General features: G+C 50.9%; 1 protein-coding gene across 1 annotated transcript in view; it reads left to right on the top strand.

The window, feature by feature from the left end:
- Positions 1-23,310, top strand: part of CUX2 (cut like homeobox 2) — a 62,791-nt gene that overhangs the window by 28,076 nt on the left and 11,405 nt on the right. The window contains 3 exon segments of the mRNA XM_066562121.1: positions 17,490-17,568; positions 22,201-22,338; positions 22,478-22,592. Of these exon segments, the coding sequence (XP_066418218.1) occupies positions 17,490-17,568; positions 22,201-22,338; positions 22,478-22,592 (332 nt within the window).

Here is a 23,310-nt window from a genome sequence, read left to right as displayed (position 1 = left end):
CCAGCGCAAAATATCAATTTCTGACACACAGTGCCCAGGGTAGGTGAACCAGAGCTAAATAAAAATAAACATTAAACAATTATTGGAATTTAGCTTTATTTAAAAAATCAGCAGGGTTGAGGGAACGAGCCACCTATTAGTGGGGAAAAAAAAAAAGCTATTGGGCTTTTTAACAACATGCTGTTTCTTGGCGGAGGCTGGGATTTGGGCTGTGCACAATCATGTTATTGATTAAAGATGATGTAGCAGCAGCACAATTATATCACAGTTTGTGCTCGCCGCGGTGCTACCGTTGGCCTCTCATTTGTCTGTCGGAGATTGGTTTGTTCTCCTTGCCCTTCCCGGGTGTTGCTCCTCACTCTGATGGGTCCCCTGGTGCCAGCAGAGGAGGCTCGGGGTGCTTGGGGACGTGGTGTTGTCTCTGTGGTGAAAATGGTTTTAATTGTTTCTTTTCCTCTGTTCTGCGTTTAGCGGTAATTCCGGTTTCTGCGCTGTCGATGTGGTGATGAAAAAATAGGGGAATGCTGGGGTTTTGTAGGAATTGAACAGCCTGGGATGGATCAAGAGCAGCAACTCAGTCTAGTGGAAGGTGTTCCTGCCTGTGGCAGTGGGTTGGAACAAGATGATCTTTAAGGTCCCTTCCAAGCCAGACCATTCCATGATTCTGTCACCTGTGGTGGCTCTCACCCTGCAGCACAGGGTCTGGTGTGTTTCCCTGAAATCAGAAATCAGGCCAGATCCAGCCCAGCTGATGCTTGGGGTGCCATAGCAGGCAAAGCCACGGAGAAAGGCTGTTTTAAAGCATTTCCAGAAAATTCTGTGCTGGAATTAGGAAGCCAACGGGGGAGGATGGAAAGGGGCTGTGTGGAGCGAGCGGGTGGCTGGCGGGAATGCGCGCCTTCCAATCGGTCTATAATGCAATCAATTCTGTATATCCCCAGTGAAACAGCAACATTTATTTAACGTCTTTTATAGAGCAGCTGAGTTTTATCACAAATCACATTCCATTTCTATTCTTCGGGGACCCCTTGAAGGCTAAAACGCACTTACTTTCCTCCAAGGAAGTTTACCAATTCTTCAATAAAGCCCCATTTGCGTCCATATGTAAAATTGACACATTTATTGAATATTAAACATTTGCCTGTTGCCTGTGCACTCCTTTCGACTTTATCTGGTGCCCTTAAAAGTCATTAAGGGAAGGATATATCAAAGTCATAATAAAGGCATATTTATGGATGGGAAGAGGATGCTGGAATCTGCTGGAGGGGTTGGTGTATCCTGTTCAGGGGCTCCAGCCCTTTCTTCTCCACTGTCTCTTGGCAGTAACCACCTGGCTGTGTGTTTGCTCTGATTCTCCTGAAGGAATTTCTGTGCTCAAAAGCTGTTTGGTGTTAGGTGCTGGTCGGGGTCGTGCCAGGTTGCAGGAATACACTTTTCCAACCCAGAGTCAGTCCAGCTAATTAGCAGGAGGTCCAATAAAACAAGTTTTTCTTTTATCACTGTTACTAAGTGCTGCTGTAAATCAATTAAAATGTATTCTAGTAATTCTATTTTTCCTTGGCGACTCTGTTTAAAGAAATACTGAGCCATTAACAGCATTTTCCACGTTTGTTTGTGTGTTTATGGGAGAATATTGAGCTGTTGCTGTTGAGTTTGGTGCTCAGTGATGAGCTCAGGATTCTGTCCTGTCCCGTGCTCTTCCCACAAGCCATGCAAGGTCTCTGCATCCATTTATTTGGAGAAAGGTGCAGGTTTTTTGAAGGTAGTAAGGAGGGAGTTTTCCTTGAAGCATGGGTATTCATGCCAATACTTGTTCTAATTATGAATTGGTGAAAACGCAGCCGTGTCCTTTGAGCGCATTCCCCGAGTTGTTTTTTGGGGAGTATTAACTCAGGAGGATGTGGTGGCAGTGTGTGGTGATCCTGCCTAAACAGACCTCTCAGTCCAATCCCTAAAAATGTGGCAGCCTGTGTGCAATAGGAAAAACCTGGGTAGCAGGAGGAGAAAATTTGCCAGGAGCAAAAAAAAAAAAAAATGGGGGATTCACCCCTTTATCCGAGCCATCCATTCTCTCTCTCTCTCATTCCCTGCCTTTTCTCTTCCTTAATTCACATTATTTCAAGTACCATGTAGGAATCTGGGCTGGCTTGCCCTGCTCTAGGGATAATTCCTCCCAGGCCACTGGCTAATTGAGGATGCCTCGTTAGGCTGGGAGGTGTCTGTGGGTGGTTTTATTGACTCTGGAATGTCAGCAGAGCACAAACAGCCACTTGCTGCTGGCCACCTTGGCAGTTCAAACACCCACCCTGCCCCACCAGCCTGGAGAGGTGAAGGTGCTCCTAAATCCCATCTGGAGAAAAACCCCTGCCATGGGGGATTAACTGTTCAGCTCCAAGTTTTGGCAGCTTTTAGGAGAGTTGTCCCCAAGCTGAGTTTATTGTTGTCTATCAGTTGTGCTTATTAAGAATGAACTTATACTTTGCTGAGCACCAAGACGGGACCAAACTCTCAGTTTTTTGGTTTTTTTCAGAGGGGCTGAATTTACTAGAAGGAATAAGGAGCATTGAGTTGGAGATTTACTTGTTTTGAAGGATTTCATTTTGTCCCTCCTTTGGAGCAAGGTAACTCTGGGAACGCAGTTGGCTGCAGGATGGGGTTTGGCTCCTGCTTTGCCATGGTTACAGCTCCATCCTTGGATGCTGAATTATAGCACTGGGTTAGAAAATTAAGTTCCTAGGGCTGAGACACCCCAAACTATCCCAAATGGAAGAGCAAATGGGTGTGCAGCAAACCTTCAGAGGAGCCAGCCCATCCTTGCAGTGAAGGTAGATTTTTGGGGCGCTCGTCCATATAATTTATAAAAGAAATAAATAATGAATGTCACCTGAATGGAGCTCCAGTAAATGCAGCTCATCTGGAGTGGATAATAAAAATAATATACAACTGCCTCTCGGCAGCTCCTGACTCGCTGCTGGATGGGAGGAGAAGCCCCTTTGCCAGGATCCTGCTGCTGGCACGACCCTCATCCCGCTCAGAAATCCCCAAAAGCAGCTCCCGGCACAAATAACCTTCCCAGTGCACCGAGAGGCTCTTCTTTATGGGTGAGGGAAAGTGCTTAAAATGCTTAGAGGGAATAAACAGCTTTTAATGAAGTTACATTGCCACATAATGGGTATCATAAAATTGCCTTCATAGTACAGGGTCCCAGGATGGCTTTTATTATCGACTGAGCAGGAATCCTGTCTGTAAAGCTCCGGCAGCTGCAGAGAGGAGAATGCAAAGTCTTCTTAAATTACCTGATTGAAATAACCGGCAAATATTCTGCTTTGCTGCTTTGTTGAAGGCAAAGCTGCCTTTGGGGTGGTCTGTCAGACCTGGTTTGCAGCTTCTGAAGAACACAGGAGTTTCATTGCAGCAAAACAGATGTTCATCTTGTTTCTCTATCGGCTGTTTGATGAGAGATTTATTGCTCTTCTGCTGGGCTGGAGCTCCTCTGCTGTGGAGTCTATTAGGCAGCCCAGGAGCTGGCGGGGAGCCAGGGAAGCCGCGTTTTGATGAAACCCATGAAAAAGCCTCGGCTTGGAAGGCGCCAGTAATAATGCATCGGCTAGACTTGGATCGGGCGATTGATTGCCGTGATTTGATTTATTGATCAATACCCTCAAATTTGGCGTCTGAGAAGCTGAACTAATCTTTAACTGCTGTGAACATCTCTGCCTGGTGGAGAATTAGAGCTGATAAGGAATGTATGAAAGGAATCTGAGCTTATCTTAATCACACAGTGCCCCGGCGCTGCCTGCGCCGAGCGAGCGGGAGGGGATGTGTGCAGAACACAATCACCAGGCAGAACAGAGCAGATCTATAAATTGATGGAATTCAAAGCCTCCAGCATCGATTACCATTATAACAAACAGTGGTGCGCTGAATGTCTGATTATTTTTAGACAAAGATTCTGTGCTCTCAGCAGCAATTTTGCTGATGCTGTCACTGTGTCAGATGTCTGTTGTTGATTGCAATTAGATGCGATACAAAAAAAAAGAAAAATTTAAAACTATCTCTGCCTATAGTTTTATTTCCACTTATTAAATCTCCTCCTTTGTTTGCCTCCTCCTAATGTCTGCAGCTGGATGAAATATTGCATTACCAGAAGAGATCTCGTATATTCAGTTGGGTATAATCACTTTACAGATCATTGGATTATATCTGATATGGTTCAGATAATCCTGGGGAAATGTGGGACATTTACTCTGCCTTGGTTAAATAAATGCGCCCTGGTTTAGGGTTTTCAATGTGAATCTGCATAACATTTGGGTTTCTGAAACAGGGTCTGCAGCCCTCCCAATGATCCAATTCTATTAAAGCACTAATCAATTCCCTGTGACGTCAGTCTGCTTTCCTGCCTGTCCAACGTGGATTTATCCTGTCCTTTTTAAATGGCTTTTGGAGCTGCTACAGCACAGGCTTTAATGGTTTCAGGAATGGTCACTACCAGCAGTGGTGATGGGGAGTGGGCAGTGGGGAGCAGGGCACATCAGGTGCCACAGTTTGGTGTTCCAGGGTTCTGTGTGTCAGGATCCCAGGAGCATCCATTGGTTTGGTGCTTTCCAGGTTCTCTCCAGTCCTGGTGTGTGGCTGAGTGGCCACATTTGGGAGTGATCAGTGTGGAGGGAATATCTTTACAGGGAAAAGGGGAGTTTCCAAATGGCTCTTCCCAATGGGAAAAGCTCTTGGGGAACCCTTGTGAACTGCAAATGGGGGCTATGAGTCCGTACAGGCATCAGGACTGGGAGTTCCCTGGGGAGCCCTGTTGGACCAGGCTGGGTTTGTCCTGCTGGGTGCTGGGCTCTCTCCCTGCACCCCACACTCGATGCTGGTGCGAAATAATTGGAGAATCCCACATTTTAACTTCAACCCCAGGCCGGGGCCGTGGGCTTTGGCATGTGGCTGCCCAGTGGCCGTGGCCCTGGCTCTGACCTGGTGGCCAGAGGAGCAGAAGGTCTCCTCTTGAACGTGACCTCATCTTGCGCAGCCACGCGCGGCTCCGGGGCTTGATGGAAAAATGCAGCGCGGCGGCGGAGGAGTTATGGGCTGCTGGCAGCTGGTGTTTTCTTTCTTTGGGAAATCTAATATATTGATTAGCTTTCTTCAGAGCAGCATCAATAAAGCGTATAATGGCATGGCTGGTGCCTGCGGCGTCTCCTTCCCTGGTCTGAGCCCCCCTGGAGCCGGGAAGGACCTTGGCTGCTCCGTGCCAGGCTCCGCGTCCCGTTGGCTGCTCCTCCCTTTCCTGGCATCCACAGGCCTTGCTCTGCCTGGAGGACATGCTTGGCTGGACACCCTGATCCTCTGCAGGGAGCTTATCCTGGGCAGCCTTCCTCCACCTCCTCCTCCTCCTCCCATCCTGTGTCTCCGTGTTGCCTCTGCCTCCAGCAGCTTTGGCTCAATCAGCTCCAGCATGGAGGCACTTGGCCAAACCCCGGCAAATATCCCCAGGGTCTGGATACACCACGGGGGATGTTTGGGATGTGCCTGTCCTGGTCGTCCCCAGGCAGTGAATGTCACCAGTGGAGCCACCATCACCCAAGGGGGGTTGTGTGACTGGTGCTTTTGGGGAATAGTGGGTGTCAGGGGAGCTCTTGCATCCAGGAGCACATGGATGCTCTGCCTGTGCCATCGTGGTCCTCTTCCCATCTGTATCCTGGCCCATGGATGGCAGCTCCAGCCCTGTGGTCACGGCTGGGGAAGATGGAAGGACCCATTAAAGTGCCTGAGAGAGTTTAGAGGTTGGTTTATTGTTGTTTATGCGGTTGTTTTTCTTTAAGCTGATTGATTGCAATAATGAATGGGGCCCAGAAATCAGCCGGAGCGGCGGCTCGAGGCCACCGCTGGATTTAAAGTCCTGGTTGGCTTCAAACCCTCTCCACTATTTTAGCTTTCATTGGTAAAATACACAGAAAACCAGCAGGATCTTATTTAGGGCCCTCCCAAGCCCAGATCCACCCTGAGATGCCAGTGCTGGAAGGAGCTGGTGCTTGCCAAGAGCTGTTTTATGAACTGTTGGCTTGTTTATTGTTCCATGGTTCGCTGGAGAGCGAATCCATCTGGAGCCACGGCCCGTTCCACCACACAGTTCCTTGGCATCATGAACCAGGTAAAGGCAGCACCTTTATCCAGGATTGATCCCACTTATGGATGCTTTTATTTTATTTTCAAGTCTGATCCACTTGTGAAGGGATGGAGGAACATCCCAGTGCCCCAGGGTGGAGGTGTCCAGGCTGCATCCCACCAGCCAGGAGCCTGGAAGGGTTTTCTCTGCTTCCCAAGCATCTTGCAATGAGCTCATTTCAAAGAGAGATTTTCAGAGCAAATTGACAGCTGATGACTATGGGAAGATGTTTTCCAAAGGAGAAACAATTTACGATAATTAGAAATTTATAAAATGTCTTTAAACATGGTGGTAATGGGGATAAGAAAACACTTGCTGCAGTGTAATCAGTTATTAGCAGCTGATCATTTATCTCGATGGATAGTTGCTGCTGGTACAGGAGACACGTGATAAAAGGACTCTTGATTAACTAATTTGAATATCTTTTGAGAACAAATTCTGAGTTCTCTTTTTTCTCCATTGTAACGGATCCGTACATCTGTGAGATAAACACGGAATGAATATGGAAATGAATATTATTGTGGGAGTGTAGCCCTCAAACGCTGCTGCTGCCGTCCCAGCCCTGGCCCTGGGAAGTTGCCTGGGGTGGATCTAATAGGGAAGGGGCCTTAAAGAAGCTGGCTGGGAGGAGCTGTGGGATGCAGGAGAAGCCTGGTGGGGGATTTGCCAGGATGTGGGGTTTGGAGGGGCAGGACCAGGCTGCGCCCTTCCATCAGCCCCTCTTTGGCCTCTGGAAGGAGCAGGATGGCAAAACTCTGGAGCTGCCTGTGAACACCAGCAGAACACCAGAGCATGTGATAGCATCCCTTGATAGATGGGTTTTTTAAACACACAGCCTGTTCCTGCCTCCCCAGGAATGGGAATCTGATGCAGGTCTCAAATCTCTGCCCTCTGCGAGATCCCATTACAGCTCCTCTGATAATGCTCTGTAAACTCTGATTCCATTTTAGATGCTGAAATCTCACTCTCAACATCTGTGCCCAGGACCATTGGTGGCACTGGGATGGACCCTGGGGTGACCAGTGGGGACCAATCCCTGCTCCCTCTGCTGCTGTGCCGTTTGCTGTGTGCCCACGGGTGCCAGGGGTTAAAGATGTGGCTGGAGCAGTTGGGAAAGCACAACAAGCTTGTATTCCCCTTTTCTGGCACAGCAGGCAAAGGGAGGAGGTGGCTGCTGGTGGGGGTTCAGGGGGGTCTGCTCCCAGTCCCTCTTGCTTTCCCTGGCAGCTCCCAGCCCTCCATGCCCTCGCTGCGTTCTGGAGCGGCTCCTGCTGCCTGCGAGTTATTCATCGTCCTCAGCCACTAATGGACTCCATTCAACTGCTTCTCCCTCGTCCCCCCCCCAGTGTGATTCATGTAGTGGCTGGAAGCAGATTCCTTTTGGCAGTGAGAGTCCCAGATTTTTTATATTTACGCATCATTTTCTTCCCGGGATCTCAATTTTTTCCCTCCTCTCCCCCTTTCTCCTTTCAGCTCCATCCATGCTCAGATGGGGTCGTGGCTCTGGCTCCATCACCCACCATCCCCTCCCCACATGCTGCTGAGGGTGGGGGCTGCTGGGGGATGCTGGATTCATCCCCTCCTGTGGGAATGGGAAGGGGATGCTTGGAGGTGTTGGCACTGCTCCTTCTCAGCTGTATTTACTGCAGCGAGGAGCAAAGTCCACGTAGCTGTGGATGCAGTTTACAGGTAATTAAACTCAGCTTGGTGGGGATTTAAACATTAATATTGATGCTAAAGTTTTTAATAAAATATAGGGAAAGAGAGAAAGAGGTATTGATTCCTATAGGCTTTTTATTTTTTCTTTCCTCTGGCTTCATTGTCACAGGGAATGTGTTGATGTGTTGGTGAGAATGAAATCAGGGTGTCCTGTGCTGGCACGGGGTCTGCAGATGGGGACAGATGTGATTCCAGAAGGACAAATCAGGAAAGATTTAGGAAAATGCATTTGGGATTGATCCATATGGATGGGGCTGTTCCTGCCCCAACCTTCCTGGGCATCCTCTGTGGTAGGCACAGCCTTGGGGACAACATCCATTTCTTGGGAATGGCGCTGAGCCTCCGAGGTTTCCGTGTCTGCTTCTGCATCCTGCGTGTTGCTCTCCGTCGTGGCTGGCTCGGGACACAACCCCTTTGGCCACCCCACTGTCTGTGTGTCTGGGCTCATTCCAGCACCATTCCCATTCCCACTGTAGCCTTGGGGGGGTCCCTGAGATCCCCGAGTCCTGTGGTGCCACCGTGGTCATCCAACCCCTCCGCAGCCATTCCTGCGCCGCACCAGAGGCCGTTAAAAAGATGCTGACGGCCGTTTTTCACTCCCTGCTTCTCTGTATACACACAGGACCCGGCTTTATCTGCTTTCTCGCCAATATTTTTTTATATAACAGTGAAATATTTATATTGTCCAATAAAAGGCAGTAACTTGCAATCTCGCGCAAATTCATCGGAGACCGGGAGCTTCGTTGTCTGAATTTTCCACCCGGCAGTGACCCCTGGTAATTGGCTCCATACATCTTTGGCATCAGGGATTTACATACAGGGAAGGGGGTGATGGATGGCCAGGGTCACCCCCTGGCCTGTGGCCCGGCTGGCAGGGGAGGCTGCTGGCCCCCTGTGCCCAGTGTCCTGCCCCACATCCCATCCTGGCACAGCCAGGTGGGTTTTGGTGATGCCAGGGAGGAAAGAGCCAAATCCCTCATGATTCAGGCAGCCACAGCTTAAATCCCCACGGTGCTGGGGTGCAGGGCTGGTTTCATGGGAGTTTTGAGGTTTTGCTGGGACATAAAAATGGAGCAAGCTGCAAGTCCTGCAGGCCAGGACCAGCTGCTGATGAAGAGGGAGGTGGCTCCTTCCATCACAAACCAAATTTACCCCAAAAATGCCCATTTTGGGAGCAGGATGGGATTGAATCACCAGCAGCCAGAGCCTGGGGCACAGCTGAGCCTCAGGCAGGCACCTCCTGACCTCAGCCAGCAGCACCTCAGCCCCCAGTTCATCAAAAAGCAATTAATGGCCACCCCCCTGCCCAGGTTTTTATGGTGTCTGTCTCTTCCCCCCCGACTGCAGGGCAGTAATTAGAGTCTGTCTAATGAGGTTTCCATAGCGGGAATACGTCCTCTTGCCATATCTCGCCACCAGACAAAGCTTTTGCCACAGTTTATGGTGCCAACCTAAATTTTTTCTGGCTGTTTTCACCCTGGTACAAGCTGGATAAGGACCAGGACATCCCCTGGGCTGTGGAATTTACCAGGCAGCACCCAAGAGATCTCTTCCCACCGTATCCACCCCGTCATTTTTATTCGATTTTATTTTTTTTTCCCTACATTCCACCAAAATTAAAAAGCCATCTATATCTTAAAAACCTTATTTATGAACACTTAAGCGTAAGTAAGTCATCTTTGGACGGCTTCCCTCCCTGCTGATGGATGGAATCTGGCACCGAGGTGGACCGGGAGGGAAATCTGGCAATACAATATGCTGTGCTTGACTATTTTGACACTCGGAGTGCGATGTTTTTTTTACAGTTACTGATGAGCTTATGGCACTGCTCCTTTTGGAGAAGCGAGGAGGAGGCTGGGGCTGAGAATATTGATTAGCAAGCTCCTGATTATCTCAACAGCCCTCTTGGCTTGCCTTTTCTTTTGCGGGGAATACAGAATTCCTTCAATTATTCATGTGAACCCCCTTGTCGATACTGCCAGCGCGACACCGAGCAAAGCTGGTCCAGGGGAATTGTATTCCTCAAATTCAAACTCCAGCCCTCCTAAACCCCCTTTATTTTATTTCCCCCCTCACTATTTTTCTTGTTGTTTTTGTCCACCTTTTGTTTTTGTTTTGTTCCAGAAGGAGCTTCATGGTGCTGGCAGGGTGGTGGGGGGAAAGCGCAGAGTCTCATAAACATTTAATTGAACTCAGTTGGGAATTTAGGAAAAAATGTACCTGAGATTCAGGAGATCTGCTGTTAGGGAATTAACTCGGCAGGACAGCAGATTTTCCTCCCCAGCAATGAGATTTTTGGGAGCTGTAGATGTGAGTGACTAATAAAAGGGAAGTTAACTGGCCACAAAGGCAAATTTTAGCCCCTAACCTTGAGGTTTGGGGATTTCTGGCTCTTGCTACCTCTGGTAGCTCTGTTGGGTGGGCAGAGCTGTAGGAAAGGGGCTCCTTGGGGGGGGTGCACCATCCTGCTGGATGCAGTATCCACCTGGATGCATCCCAGCAGCGCGGGAGGGAATTTTGGGTTTCGAGGCGTTTATAAAAAGCAAACGTTGAGCGCCTGGCGCGGAGCTGCTGGCACCCAGCTCGCAGCCCAGATGGGGGGAGATGGGTTGTTTGTTAGAAAAAATGAATTAAAAAAAGATGAGAAGAAGGGGGGGGGGGAAGAAAAAAAAAAGAGCAACTCTAAAATAGCTTTTCTTGGAGGCTGTGTGGGGAGGGGTGTTTCTACCAGCCTGGCTGGGTGGGAGGGAAAACTGGCAGCGTGATGGGGAATGCTCAGAGGAGAGCTGGGCAACGGGGGCAGGACCTGCCCTCACCACCCACGGTCCTGGGGATGATCCCAGGCCTTTTCCACCCTGTTGGCTCTTGGGGGGTTGAAATGGGGAGAGCCCTGGGAAGGACAGACTGGGCAGAGCTTCCAGGCAGGGCAAGGACCCACCAGTGCTGGGAGGTGCCAGAAGGGGCCAAGGTGCGTCTGGGAGGTGCCAGGGTGTGGATTGAAGATGCCAGGTGTGGTTTGGAGATGCCAGGTGTGGTTTGGAGGTGCCAGGGTGTGGCTGGAGATGCCGTGGCATTTTCAGGGGTTGCCAGAGCATGGCCAGGAAGCACAGTGACATAGCCAGGAGGTGCCATGGCTGGGAAATGCCTCGATGTAACCGGAAAGTGCTGTGGAGGGGCTGTGGAACATCCAGGATCCCAGGATGAGGCTGCAGTGGGGGATCTGAGGAGGAACAGAGCCACTGGGGTGGGACAACACGATTCCAGCCCACCATGTGCCAGGGGAGGCTTCTCCATCCTGCCCCAGGTGCTCCACACCCACGTGAGCCTTGGCTTTGGTCCTTGATGCTGACAAGAGTCTCATGGCACTTCAGGACACCTCTTTTCTCCCTGGAAATTCAGTGTTTTCTTCAGGGGCCGCTTTCCCTGCTCCACTAATGTGCTTGGATGAAAACCCCTGGAGAGCTGCTGGTGTTCCGAGCTCGCCAGCAGCGACACATTAGGATCTGTCATCTGCTGAGCATTACCTGGTTTTAAATCTGTCTCTTTGGAGCTACGGAACTGCATAGGAAAATATTAAAGTAAACAATAAGTGGATTTACACAAATGTGGCTGATTTCCATATTTTTCATCACTTCATTTTATTACTGGGTTTACTGATATGCTCATTTATTTATAGAGCAATCCAGTATTGATTCATTCCAATGCACTGTGCATAAACACATAAAAGAGAGTGATAACAATAGGAATACATTTTCAGTCTTTTAAATACTGCATTTTTTCCAATAGTCTTCATTAGATCCGCTCCAGGAATCTGAGCAATGTCCTTCGGGAAGCCCAGCCGGCCCCTCCGCCCAAGTGGCTCCGGATTTATGGGGGTGTCAGGGAGAACAGGATGCAATTCCCAGCTCAGCAGCAGCTGCTTCACCAGCTCTGCCACCTTCCTCCCGCCAGGGAGTTTTTCCACAGGAGGTTTTGGGGGGTTTTATCCCAAAAGGTGGATTCTGCTGCCTTGAGGTTGGGTTTCTGGGCTGCTTTGGGTGCCAGGCAGTGCAGGGTGGACACCAATGAGGTGCTGCTGCTCCTGGAGCCAGGCTTAAGGGGGATTAGGACTCTGTTCTTCCCCTTTCCCCCTTTTTTTTTCCTTCCCTTTTTCTGTTTCCTTTTCCCCTATAATTTTTCCCCTTCCCTTTAATCCTTCTCTGTTTTCCTTTTCTTTACAAATATTTTTCCTGTTTCCTCCTTTTCATCTTTTTCTTATCTTCTATCTTTATGCTTTTTCCTCTTTTCTGTTTCTTTTTTTTCTCCCTCTTTTCCCTCCTTGTCCCTTGTTTCCTCTCTTTTCCCTTTTCCCACTTTTACCTTTTTCTCCCTTTTTCCCCCTTTTTTCCCTTTCCTCTCCTCTTTTTTCCCCCTTTTTTCCGTTTCCCCCTCTTTTTTCCTTTTTTTTTCTTTGTCTTTTTTCCTATTTTTCAGATCTTTGAAAACCTGCACCACTCCCATCCCATATATTTCCCCCTCAAACCCCACTTTTCCTCTCTCCCCATGAATATTAAGCAGGGAGAGCTGAGTTCTCCACCACCTGCATCACCCCATAAACTCAGGGTGATGGATGGCAAACATTCTCCCTCTGTTCCTTCCTCTAAATGGAAAGGAAAAAAGGGGAAAAAAGATTATTTTAAAAAATATTAACCTGGAGGGGTGTGGATGGGCTTGTTAGGCCCTTTCTCTCTCCTATTCCTGAATATATCTCCTAAATATTTAGACTCTTACACAATTTTTTTTCCTCGAGGAAAGAGTAGCAGGACCAGAAGAAGAAATTGTAACCACAGAGGATAAACCCAGCTTTTATTTTTCCCCCCTCTTCAACTAAAGGGCAGCTCCTTTCTCTCCCCAGAAGCAGTTTAATGGCAACAGCTTGAGAGGGACAAAGTTTGAATATCCTTGTGCCGGAGAAAAGAGCAGAGCGAAAGCCCTGCTAATTACAAAAGTTGCTTTATGAAAGATAATTCAAAGCAATAATTTAGCAAACATAATCAAGTAGCGCAGATGGGGATTTTGATGAATAGTTTGCAACATGCAATTAGCAGCTCTTGCAGTTACATATCATTAACCCTCAGAGCACAAAAATTATTTTCTCATTATTAGATGAAAAGGTAAAATTAAGCTGACTAGACAGTAAAGGAACAAACTACAATTAATTACCTTCATTTATTACAGTCATTATTTTAAACTTATTTTTTTTTACTCTGATAGATAGATGAAAACATCTAAATTAAAAGTTTTGTTCTGCTAAGTGGGAGGTGAAACTTTGCAATCCTTGGGGTGCGGGGCCAGCCTGGCTGCATCCCAAATCTGGGGATCAGTGGGAACCCCCTCATCACCCCCATCATCCATGCCAAGGATGCAGAGCCTGAGCATCCCTGCCTGTATCCCACACCAACCTGGCCCACTGCTGTCAGCCACACGGGGAAGTTTTCCCTGTTTTTGCAGGAAAATGTTCTTCCACAAGCATAACTTTCCAGGAAAATATTTTTCATGAAAAGTAATTACGGGGGGCTTGCAAGAAATCCTTGCTGGGAATTAACCTGCCCAGGTGGCACCTTCTCCTGGTAGTGGTCAGAAATCAGCCTGTTCCTTGTTGGGTTGGATGCTGAAAACTTTGATTTTGAGATTTGTGGTGGTGGCAGATGGTTCAGAGCTGCCAACTGTCAGCAAATGCACTAAAAAAATAAATTCAGGGAAAAAGAATGGAGGGGAATAAAAAAGAAGGAAAGAACCAGCTCGAACAGTCAGCGAAAAAACGTGGATTAAGTTATTGTGGGGAGGGTGGACAAGCTTGAAATATTTTCCCTGTTGCTGGTGTGGGTGCTCAGCCCAAGAAATCCTGTGGTGCACAGGAAGGAAAGAGCTTGGGCACCTTCTCCCTGAGGCAGCAGGGTCAGGATGATGTGGGAAAAAAGAGGGGAAAAATAACCTAATGAACTGAGTATTCTCTGCCTCTGCTCTCAAGAACTTTGCCAAAACATCACTGAACTTGTCAGGCAATATTACAACAAAATTAAGAACCAGCAGCAATTTTCTCTCATTCGGGATCCCGCGCTTTAGAAAGTAAATTATTAATGCATTTTTTTCCTCCGTTAAGCAGTTATTTGCAGCAGTCTTGGTGTATTTCTCATTAGAAATAACATCATCTAAAGAACTTATATTGATTCTTCGTTCCCCCCCCACACCCTTTTTTTTTTTAATCTCCAAATCATGGACGTGAACAACATATTTCTCTGATGTTCCCTTTAACTAGAATTCTCAGGCTTTATTTTTATATTATTGATCTTTTTGACATGAATTGCTTTTTGGCCTTGTGAAAATCTTGGGAGCTGCTCCTGCCTTTGGGGGAATGGTGATGGGGGGGTGCTGTGGGGTCTGGGTGGGTGTGAGGGGTTTGGGTGGATGTGCAGTGGGTTTGTGGGGCTTGTGATGGGTCTGTGTGTGCTTGATGGGTCTGTGGATGTGTGTGAGGGGTTTGTGTGTGTCTGTGATGTATCTGTGGGGGCGTGGGATGAATCTGTGGGTGTAAAATGGCTCTGTGCACACTTTCGGTGGATCTAAGGAGTTGTTTGGACACAGAGGCACCAAAGGACCCCAACACATGTCTGGTTCCTCGTGGTGGTCCAGCCCCATCACCCAGAGCTCTCCCAGGACAGTGGTTCCTTCCCAACCTCCCCCTCCTTGCCACCCTCTCTCTCTCTCCCCAACTTCTTTACACATCAGCAAAAAAAACACCCAAGAAAAACAGCGAAGCCTTGAATTAATTTTTTTTTCATCACTTTTCTTCAACATTTGGGGTCTCTGTTGCCGCTTTCTCCCCCGACAGCTGTTCCTCCACGCTGAAAAAGAGCTCATTTGTGGTTTACTGCCACCAGTATTTAGATGGAAATAACCCACTACTTATCCTGCACTTGATCTGGTGGATGTAAGAATAAACTCTCCGCAGATCCCGCGCCTCTGGAGCGGGGATGCTCAGACGCTCTGAGCGCCGGGGGAGTTTTACCATTTTGTCACTCAATTATAATAATATTTCTGCTTCCAAATGTTTAAAAAGTTGGCTTCGGAAGGTATAATCATGGCACAGAGGCCAGCCTGACAATAGTAATTAATTAGGCTATTACGCATTCTGCAGTGATAATTGCTTTGCTGGAAAGTCACCAGCCATGAAAAGGACCCGGCGCGGAAATGTAATTTATCAGACGGCGGCGATCCCGTGCCGAGCCTCACCTTGAGCCCACGGGTGCTGTGCAGGGAGACGGAGGGGGAAAAATGGGAATTAGGAGTGCCTGGGTGTTTAATGCACAGGCAGAGCTCACTCAGAGCGGGCACTGAGGGCTCTGCAGGTGGGCAGTGGGTTTGTGTCCCTCATGGGCATCGTGGCGATGGGGAGAGTGAGACCAATGCCATCCTGAACTGAACCCAGCTCCCCCGTTTTTAGCCACGTCCTCCTCTTTTCAGCATGTTTTCAGATGTTGTCTTTTTGGATGTGGATGCAGGGTTTGGTTCTGCATCAAGAAAGTGAGGATTTAGGTGTTTTGTTATAAGATCTTGGTTTTAGGGGTGATGTGGGCTTTTTCCAGGTGTTTATTCAGCGCTGTGCGAGGAATTACAGCAGTTTCAGTGTTGGGTGAGCCATCCCTGTGTGGGACTCAGAGCTGCTCCAGCAGGAATCTCCCCTGGCATTTGAGTAAATTATACCCCCATCTGGAAAAGATCACTGAAAATGTTAAATATCTTTTTTCTACTGACATTTCCTACGAGTTTAGTGGCACTGTGGAAGAGCTGAGTGGGTGTCTGGCTCACCACGTGCCAGTTGCCCACGCTGGTGCTGCCCTGGCACTGACATGGGCTGGAATGTGCTGGAACCCAGCGCAGGGGATGCTGCAGGCTCCTTCCCACCCCTCAATGGGGGGTGCTCAGACCTCCACAGGGATTGCTGAGAAGAGGGAAAGGTTCCCCTTGGAGAATGCTTTGTCTCTGAGATGTGACCTGAGGAAGGAAATGCAGTGCAAACAGCTTGGTTTGGAGCCTGGGCCAGCTCCCCTGGCATGGATTAGGGGTGCACTGGGACAAGCACGGGTGGTGGAGAGGGGATGGAGAACATTCGGGCTGGATTTTTGCTCTGCACCCTTTGGTTGCTGCCAGCTCAGGGGAGATGCAGCTCTTCAGAGCAGCTGGGGCAGGTCCAGGCATCCCCACGGCCCCGTGTCTGCTCCTGCTCCACCTCCTGTGCATTCCAAAGGGTTTGGGAATGGGCAGGTCACACAGGGCAGATGCCACGAGCAGCCCTGTGTCCCCACATCCCTACAAATCCCCCACCAGGGCTCACCCCACTGGCAGATTCAGCAGGCACAGCTCTGTCCTGCTCCAGGCTGCCTCCTCCCTCCTTTCCCCTCTTCACTATTATTATTTTAAAGCACCCTGAAGCCAAGCATTTTTGCAGAACGCTGAAGAAAAGCCCCCAAATTCCTCCTCTGCTGGAGCCCCGGTGCTGAGAAAGTAGGTTTGTGTATGAGCTGCTATAAAAAGCCTGGCTTATACAATTTTAACAATAGAAAAATGATCTTTGTGCTCCAGTGCCTGCGAGCTCCGGAGGAGAAGGCGGCTTGCTCAGGTGGCTGCTGGATTACAAATGAGCCGTTTGCTTTGGGTTGGAATGACAGGCCATGGCAATCCGGGCTGGAGGGGTGAGCCAGGAGCTCTGCTGGCACAGAGGAAGGGAAAATGCTCCAGTGTGGGAGCTGCCACCAGACTGAGGCCCAAAGTTCAGGCTTTGTTTTATAATTAGCCCATCGGTAGCTCAAGAGCAATTTAATTGATTATTTCCCTGTCATAACAGTGTGTCTGCTGGGTGGGCACCTCTTTCTCCATCACTGGCTGGTGTGAGTGCCCAGTTTGGCTCTTTGCAGCTGGGAATGGGTCACTTCCATCCCTGATGCTTGTGCCCTCATGTCCTTCTGCTGCCCCATCCCATCCACTCCAAGTGGGGCTGGATGTGAAGGGTAACCAAGAGGACCTGGTGGGCAGCAGCCCCTGCGCCGAGGTGTCATTGTGCCTTGAAAAATTAAAGGGAGTAAATGATTCATGCTCATAAATGTTGGATGGGAACACACAGCAGATTAACGTTGTTGGGTTATTGGGATTGAGGCTGGCGTGAGTGTCAGCAGCACCCTGGTACCCCAACAGCCGAGGGGGACAGGGACAGGAGGACGTGTCCCACTCCTGATGTGAGCATCACCTCCACCCCCAGCACCATCCTGGGAGGGCTCTGGGGAAGGACGTGCTCTGGATCCGGCCCGGCGGGCACAACAACGGGCGCACTTCTTTATTCCTTATTTAAGCGCCGACATTAAATTATAATTTTCATTTACTCAGAGCACATCAATGATTTAGGGCGACGTGACATGGCAGCGGCACGAGGAGTTTGGCCACAGGCAGCGATGGCTGCGCGGGGCACGGAGCCGCGCCGGGAGGATCCGTGTGCCGGCACCGATCCCGCTGCCTCGGCCGGTTCCTTCCTCCAAGCCCATCCCTGACCCCTTTATCCCTCTCCCCGCAGGTGATTGCACTTAGTAAGAGAAGCAAGGAGGCTGAGACGGCTTTTCTGAGCGTTTACAAGCAATTGCTCGAAGCTCCAGGTAAGCAGCGCGGTGGCGACCTGGCTGCCTAACGAGTCGCGTGCCGGTGCCCAGAGGAGCCAGCGAGGACCGCGGCACCGACCCTGGCACGGCTGGCACCACCCCTGGCACCGTCCCTGGCACGGCTGGCACCGTCCCCAGCACGGCTGGCACCGTCCCTGGCACGGCTGGCGTCGCCGACCGCGGCCGGCGCATGGTGCTCTGGAGATCCCAGCCGAAGAGAGGAGAGGAAGCAGCTTTTGCCATCGCTGTGTTTCAGCCCCTGAGCCAAATGCATCTTGACATTAGGAAAGGAATACATTTGCTCAGCCCGTGTAGTAACACTGCGGCTATTCCCACTTGTCTGTTTGACGGTAAGTTGACCGAAACGGCCGAGCCTGGCTCGCAGCACGAGCCACGGGGACATCCTTCCTCTGTCACCCCGTCCTGGGAGGGGGAAACTGAGGCATGGGGCAGCCCTGAGGTTTGTGTTGGCAGAGCTGGTCCTAGGGACGGGTGAGGGGCTGGGAGCCCCCTCCTGCTGCTCCCCACTTTGGGGGATTTCGTGTGCGCCAGGCACGGAGCGTCCCCCGGCACGTCGGGGGCTGAGAGCTGCAAACGGCTGAAAATGCGCGGAAAGGCTCCTGCAGGGCCACTAATTCATTTTCCAGACATTTAGGAATAACAAAATGTTTTAATGATTTCTTAGGGGAATTAGGGAGACATATTTTTGTCCTCATTAAATTTTCTCCTGTGCTACGAGAACCAAATGTCAGCTCGGTTTGCAGAACCCAGTTATCTTCCCTCCCCACCTCCCCGCGCTCACCCGCCGGCTCCTCCCGCCTGCACACGCCTGCACATGGATGCACACACACATGCACGCCCCAAAACTCCTTCCCTGTGCTCTCTGCACTCCTCCTTCTCCTCTCTCTGCTTTCCACAGCATCTCTCGCTCCTCTCCTGCACCCCAAATCCTCCCTCCCACAGTTCATCCCCGTCTGTTCCATGTCCACATGTCTCTCGACAGGCAAACTCTTTGTGGAATACTTTCCAAGCGCCACATAAGTCCTGATTCGACATTTTTTGCTTTGAATGGCTGCTGTCAACACAAATCTCTGGCAGAGACTGTAACGGAGCCTGATTGCTCAGCAAGTATTTTGATAAGTGAGCTGGCTGTGTGTCTGTAATTACGGGAGAAAACCGTAAATCTTTTGGATATTGTTCACACAGATGTGGCGTGAAGGGAAGGGGGGGAAGCAGTAAAATGTGTTAAAAGCATAATTAATGTCATTGTTGTTGGGGATGATTTGATTTAAGGCTGACTTTGACTCGTGGAGGGATTCGTAGGGCGCTGGTGGATTTGTTTGAGCAGGTTGGGAAGGGGTGGCAGAGGAGAGGCCGTGGTGGCAGAGAGGTGACAACACAATGGAGGTGCTGCGGGTGTCCCATGGGTGCACCACGGGTGACCTGTGCTCCTCCTGGAGCCAGGCAGCAGCAGCATGGAACGTGGGCTGGGTAGAATGGCCCTGGCCCTGGGATTAGCTGGTGATCCCCAGGGATACAGGTGCTCCCTGCAGCTGTGTCTGCTCAGGAGAAGGTGAGGAGCACTCAGAACTGCCCCTGTCCCTGGAGAAGGGTCTGGAGGAGGAGCCGTGTGAGGAGCAGCTGGGGGCACTTGGTTTGTTCAGCGTGGAAAAGAGGAGACTGAGGGGAGCCCTCATCCCAACCCACAGCATCCTCACGAGGGGCAGTGCAGGGACAGCTCCGATCTCTGTGAGCAGGGACAGGACCCAGGGAATGGCTGGAGCTGTGTCAGGGAGGTTTGGGTTGGGTATCAGGGAAAAGTTCTCACATAGAGAGTGCTGGGCACTGCCCAGGCTCCCCAGGGAATGGGCACAGCCCTGAGGCTGCCAGAGCTCCGGGAGCACTTGGACAACGCTCTGAGGAATGCACAGGGTGGGATTGTTGGGGTGTCTGTGCAGGGCCAGGGGTTGGACTCCTGGATCCTTGTGGTCCCTTCCAGCTCAGGATATTTTATGATTCTGTGATCCTGCTGCAGCACTGCCGGTGCCACTAAAGGATGGCCAATGACGCCAGCTAGTGGTGGCACTTACACATGTATTTATTTATTTAATTAATATATATTAACTGCATGTGTAGTGGGTGAGGGTGTGGAGCGATAGATCAGCGTGCCAGGGACACACTATTTCCCAGGCTGTACCATTGGTGGGTGAGCCTGCACTCTGGGTGACCCAGAGTGATGCCCTCAGGTCCTGTTTAGGCACCTGTGACCCTCGTGCCACTGTCACCCATCTGTGCTGCTGGCCAGTGTCAGGTCTAACCTGTCCCAGTGGAAGATGTGATCCATGGAGTAAGGGATTACACCCCAGTATCTCACAGGTGGTGGCAGAGCCAGCCCCACAACTGAGGATGGTGTTTCCCAGTGGGTGGGCAGTGTGGCATTAGCTCAGTGTAGTTATTCCAGCCAGGAATTTGGCATCTGCACTGCCCTGGCTGTTGTAAAGGTTTGTTCTTCCCTTCCCAAAGCTCTGCTTCCACCATTCCATCCCAGGCTGGCAGCTCCAAACGGGGAACAGCACACGGGAGGGCTGCAGCTCATGGGAAGGAAAATGCTGACCTGAGGAAAATCCCTGGTGCTTTATCACTCAGACCCATTCTTCCCATATTATTTCTCAGCTTGGAGGCAGGAGGAGTTGCTGGTGTGGATCAAACAGGGCCTGTCCCAGTGTTTATCTCCATGGAGGCAGCTCACAGGCTGGCACAGAGCCTCCTGCCAACACCCCCAGGGCTGGGGAGCACAGGGGGGACCCCGGCAGCCCCCGGAGTGCAGGGTTTAATTATCCATATCCTTATCTCCACTCACATAGTTATGGGAGTTATTAATGGCTGTGGGAGCATCCAGGCTGACTGGGGCTGTGCTGCATCACTGCCATCTCACACCCCTGGGTGGGGAACCAGCCTGGGGGATGCTGAGCTGAGTGAGACACTCCAGGAGCTGAAGGATGCCATGAGCATCCCCAGGAGGGTCCCAGCTGGAGCCAAGTCCCTGTTTCAGTGACAAAGCTGACAGCACTCAACATCTGCCTCTGGATCCTCGTGGCCAGAATCCTGGCACAAACCTCTTATTCCATCCATTCGTGGGGCATTTGTGATGTCCAGCAGAAAGAAGGGATAACATTCCCTGTGGAGGATGCTCCAGGGGATTTTGGGCTGGCAGTCATTAATCCTGGGGGGATGCTGTGGGGTGTGATGGTGTGGGATGGCAGGACAGCAGTGGGACAGACAGACCCCCCAAATCCCACTTGGAGGAGCACGTGCCTTGGCATTTCTTGTTTGCAAGGAGCATCCAGGTTGGCATGGACCAAATCTTGCATCTTCTGGGCAGGTTCACCCCAAAGTCATCTGGTGCTGTGTTTGACCCCCAAATCCCATGACATGGCCCCCTTCATCCCGCCTCCATCTCAGCCAGGGGCTTGCCAAGCAGCAGAGCTGCTCTGTGTCCCCTTCTGAGTGGAGGCAGCCAGTTGTTGGAATTTTTTTCCACCACCCACTGTTATTATCTTTTACCCTTGGATGCCTGCCACGTGCCGTACGGTAGCATGCCCAACTCCATCCCACTTCCCTGTTTGCCTAACTTTTTGACCCTGGAGAATTCAAATCTATTTTCTTTCCTCTTCTTTTCCATGAAAAAAACCCCAACACCAAAAAAAAAAAATCCCCCAAACCTACATTAACCTGGCTCAATAGGAGGCATTTTCTTGAACTTATTAAAAAATCCAGACTTGTAAATTAATTTGTTCATGTTGTACAATGGCAGTGCAGATGGACTCATTAGCATGCACACAACAAATAATTATAGATGAATTTTTAGCTGGCCTGCTTAATGGGCTTGCTGGGTTAATTATGTCAATGTATAATTACATCAGCCCTGGGAGACATAATGGCACACCCCGCTGAGCAGACACCAGCTAATGATGGTGTAATGCTGACAGAGGGAAGACGGACGGGCTCTGGATGCACCTGCTTACCTCGGCACAAACCTCCATTGTCTGTGCCCAAACCAGCCCTGCAGGAGCCACCGTGCCCTGGGAGGGGATGTCCCCATGCCCCCAGCCCGTCCCTCCATGCCTCGGGGCTGGCAGGGAAAGGCAGGGATGTTCCCATGGCACCTGGAATGGCAGGATTGTCCCCGTGGCTGCTAGAAAAGCAGGACCTGGCGTGTCCCCACAGCTCCTAGAAAGGCAGGACTCGAGAGTGTTCCCATGGCACCTGGAATAGCAGGATGGCCCCATGGCTGCTAGAAAAGCAGACCTTGTCATGTCCCCATGGCTCCTAGAAAGGCAGGACTGGGAGGGTGTCCCCATGGGCACCTGGAATGGCAGGATGTCCCCATGGCTGCTAGAAAAGTGTGACTTGGAGTGTCCCTATGGCACCTGGAATGGAAGGACCTGGCATGTCCCCACGGCTCCTGGAATGGCAGGATGACGCCATGGCTCCTGGAAAGGCAGGGCCTGGCGTGTCCCCATGGCTTTGGGAAAGGCAGGACCCAGGGTGTCCCCAGGGCACGGGGAGGTGGGAGAGGGCCTCTGGAAGGCCATCCCTGCTGCTCACCGCCCATCCCATGTCCCGCAGACCCCGCTCCTGTGCTGGAGGCTGCCCGGAGCCTGGAGGATCGGCTGCAGCAGCTCCAGCGCCTCGAGCCGGAGCCGCCGCCGCTGAAGGATCTCAGCCGGCCCTGGAAGAAGCACCCGGAGCTCGGCAGCACCAAAGGTACCGCCCGGCTGGGGAAGGGGGGCAGCCGCCTCTGAGCATCCCTGGGATGCAGGGCGGGTCCCAGGGCCAGGAGCTGCCCCCTGGCCACCGCTGCTGTCCCCTCCGCAGCCGTGTGTGTGCCTGTGTCCCCCCGCAGAGCGCAGGGAGGGGAGGTCGCCGGCAGCCGAGCCCCCGCTCCCCGGCCCCGACGGCAAAGCCAAAGCGCCCGGCACAGAGACCCCGCTGCACAGACATGAGGCAGACAAGCAAAAGTACGTGAGAGCCGCCAGTGGGGTGGTTCTGGGGCGCTGTGAGGACGCGTGGCTCTGTCCCTGCTCCTGCACGGGGGTGTCTGTCCCTCCATCCTCCTTCTCCTTCTCTTTGCTGTCCGATTGGGAGCGGTCACACCATGCTCAGAAACCCGACACCAGACTCTCCCAGTGTCTGTCTGTCTGTCTGTCCATCCCCAGTCCCAGGTGGTTTTGGGGAAGCAGCAGGCACAAGCACAGCCGGGACAGGTCCCTCCTGTTGTCCCCTTCCTCGGAATCCCTGGCTCATGGCTTTGCTGGGACTGGGTAGAATCCAGGTCGCTGTGTGAACCTCATTAGATGACCTTTTAATTCGGAGGCTCTGGTGCCTTCATTGTTATTCCTTAACACGCTGCACCGGGGAAACAAATGAAGAATCTTTAAACCCTAAATTGCAGATCTCTTCGAGTAAGTTCCTGGCAAGTGCAGGCTATAAATAATGCAGAATAACTTTCCCCTGATTGCCTCCCCCTCCTCCAGTTAATTACAGGTGGGGGTGGGCTGCCATGCCCCCCTCAGAGGGGTTTCAGCCTCAGGGATCAGGGACCGTTTTCTACCCAAAGTGAATTTTTTTACACTTGGGGCAATAAACCTTAAATATGTTACCCCTTAACATTGAAGGGTAACACAGCTTGGACACATCCTGGTATGCACTGGTGGGTCTTTCCTGGCTTCAGTGAGT

Source organism: Molothrus aeneus, chromosome 18 (genome assembly GCF_037042795.1).
Source record: "Molothrus aeneus isolate 106 chromosome 18, BPBGC_Maene_1.0, whole genome shotgun sequence".
In the NCBI taxonomy this organism is placed as follows: domain Eukaryota; kingdom Metazoa; phylum Chordata; class Aves; order Passeriformes; family Icteridae; genus Molothrus; species Molothrus aeneus.
Note: the sequence above shows the minus strand (reverse complement) of the source record. Positions and strands in the feature narration are given on the sequence as shown.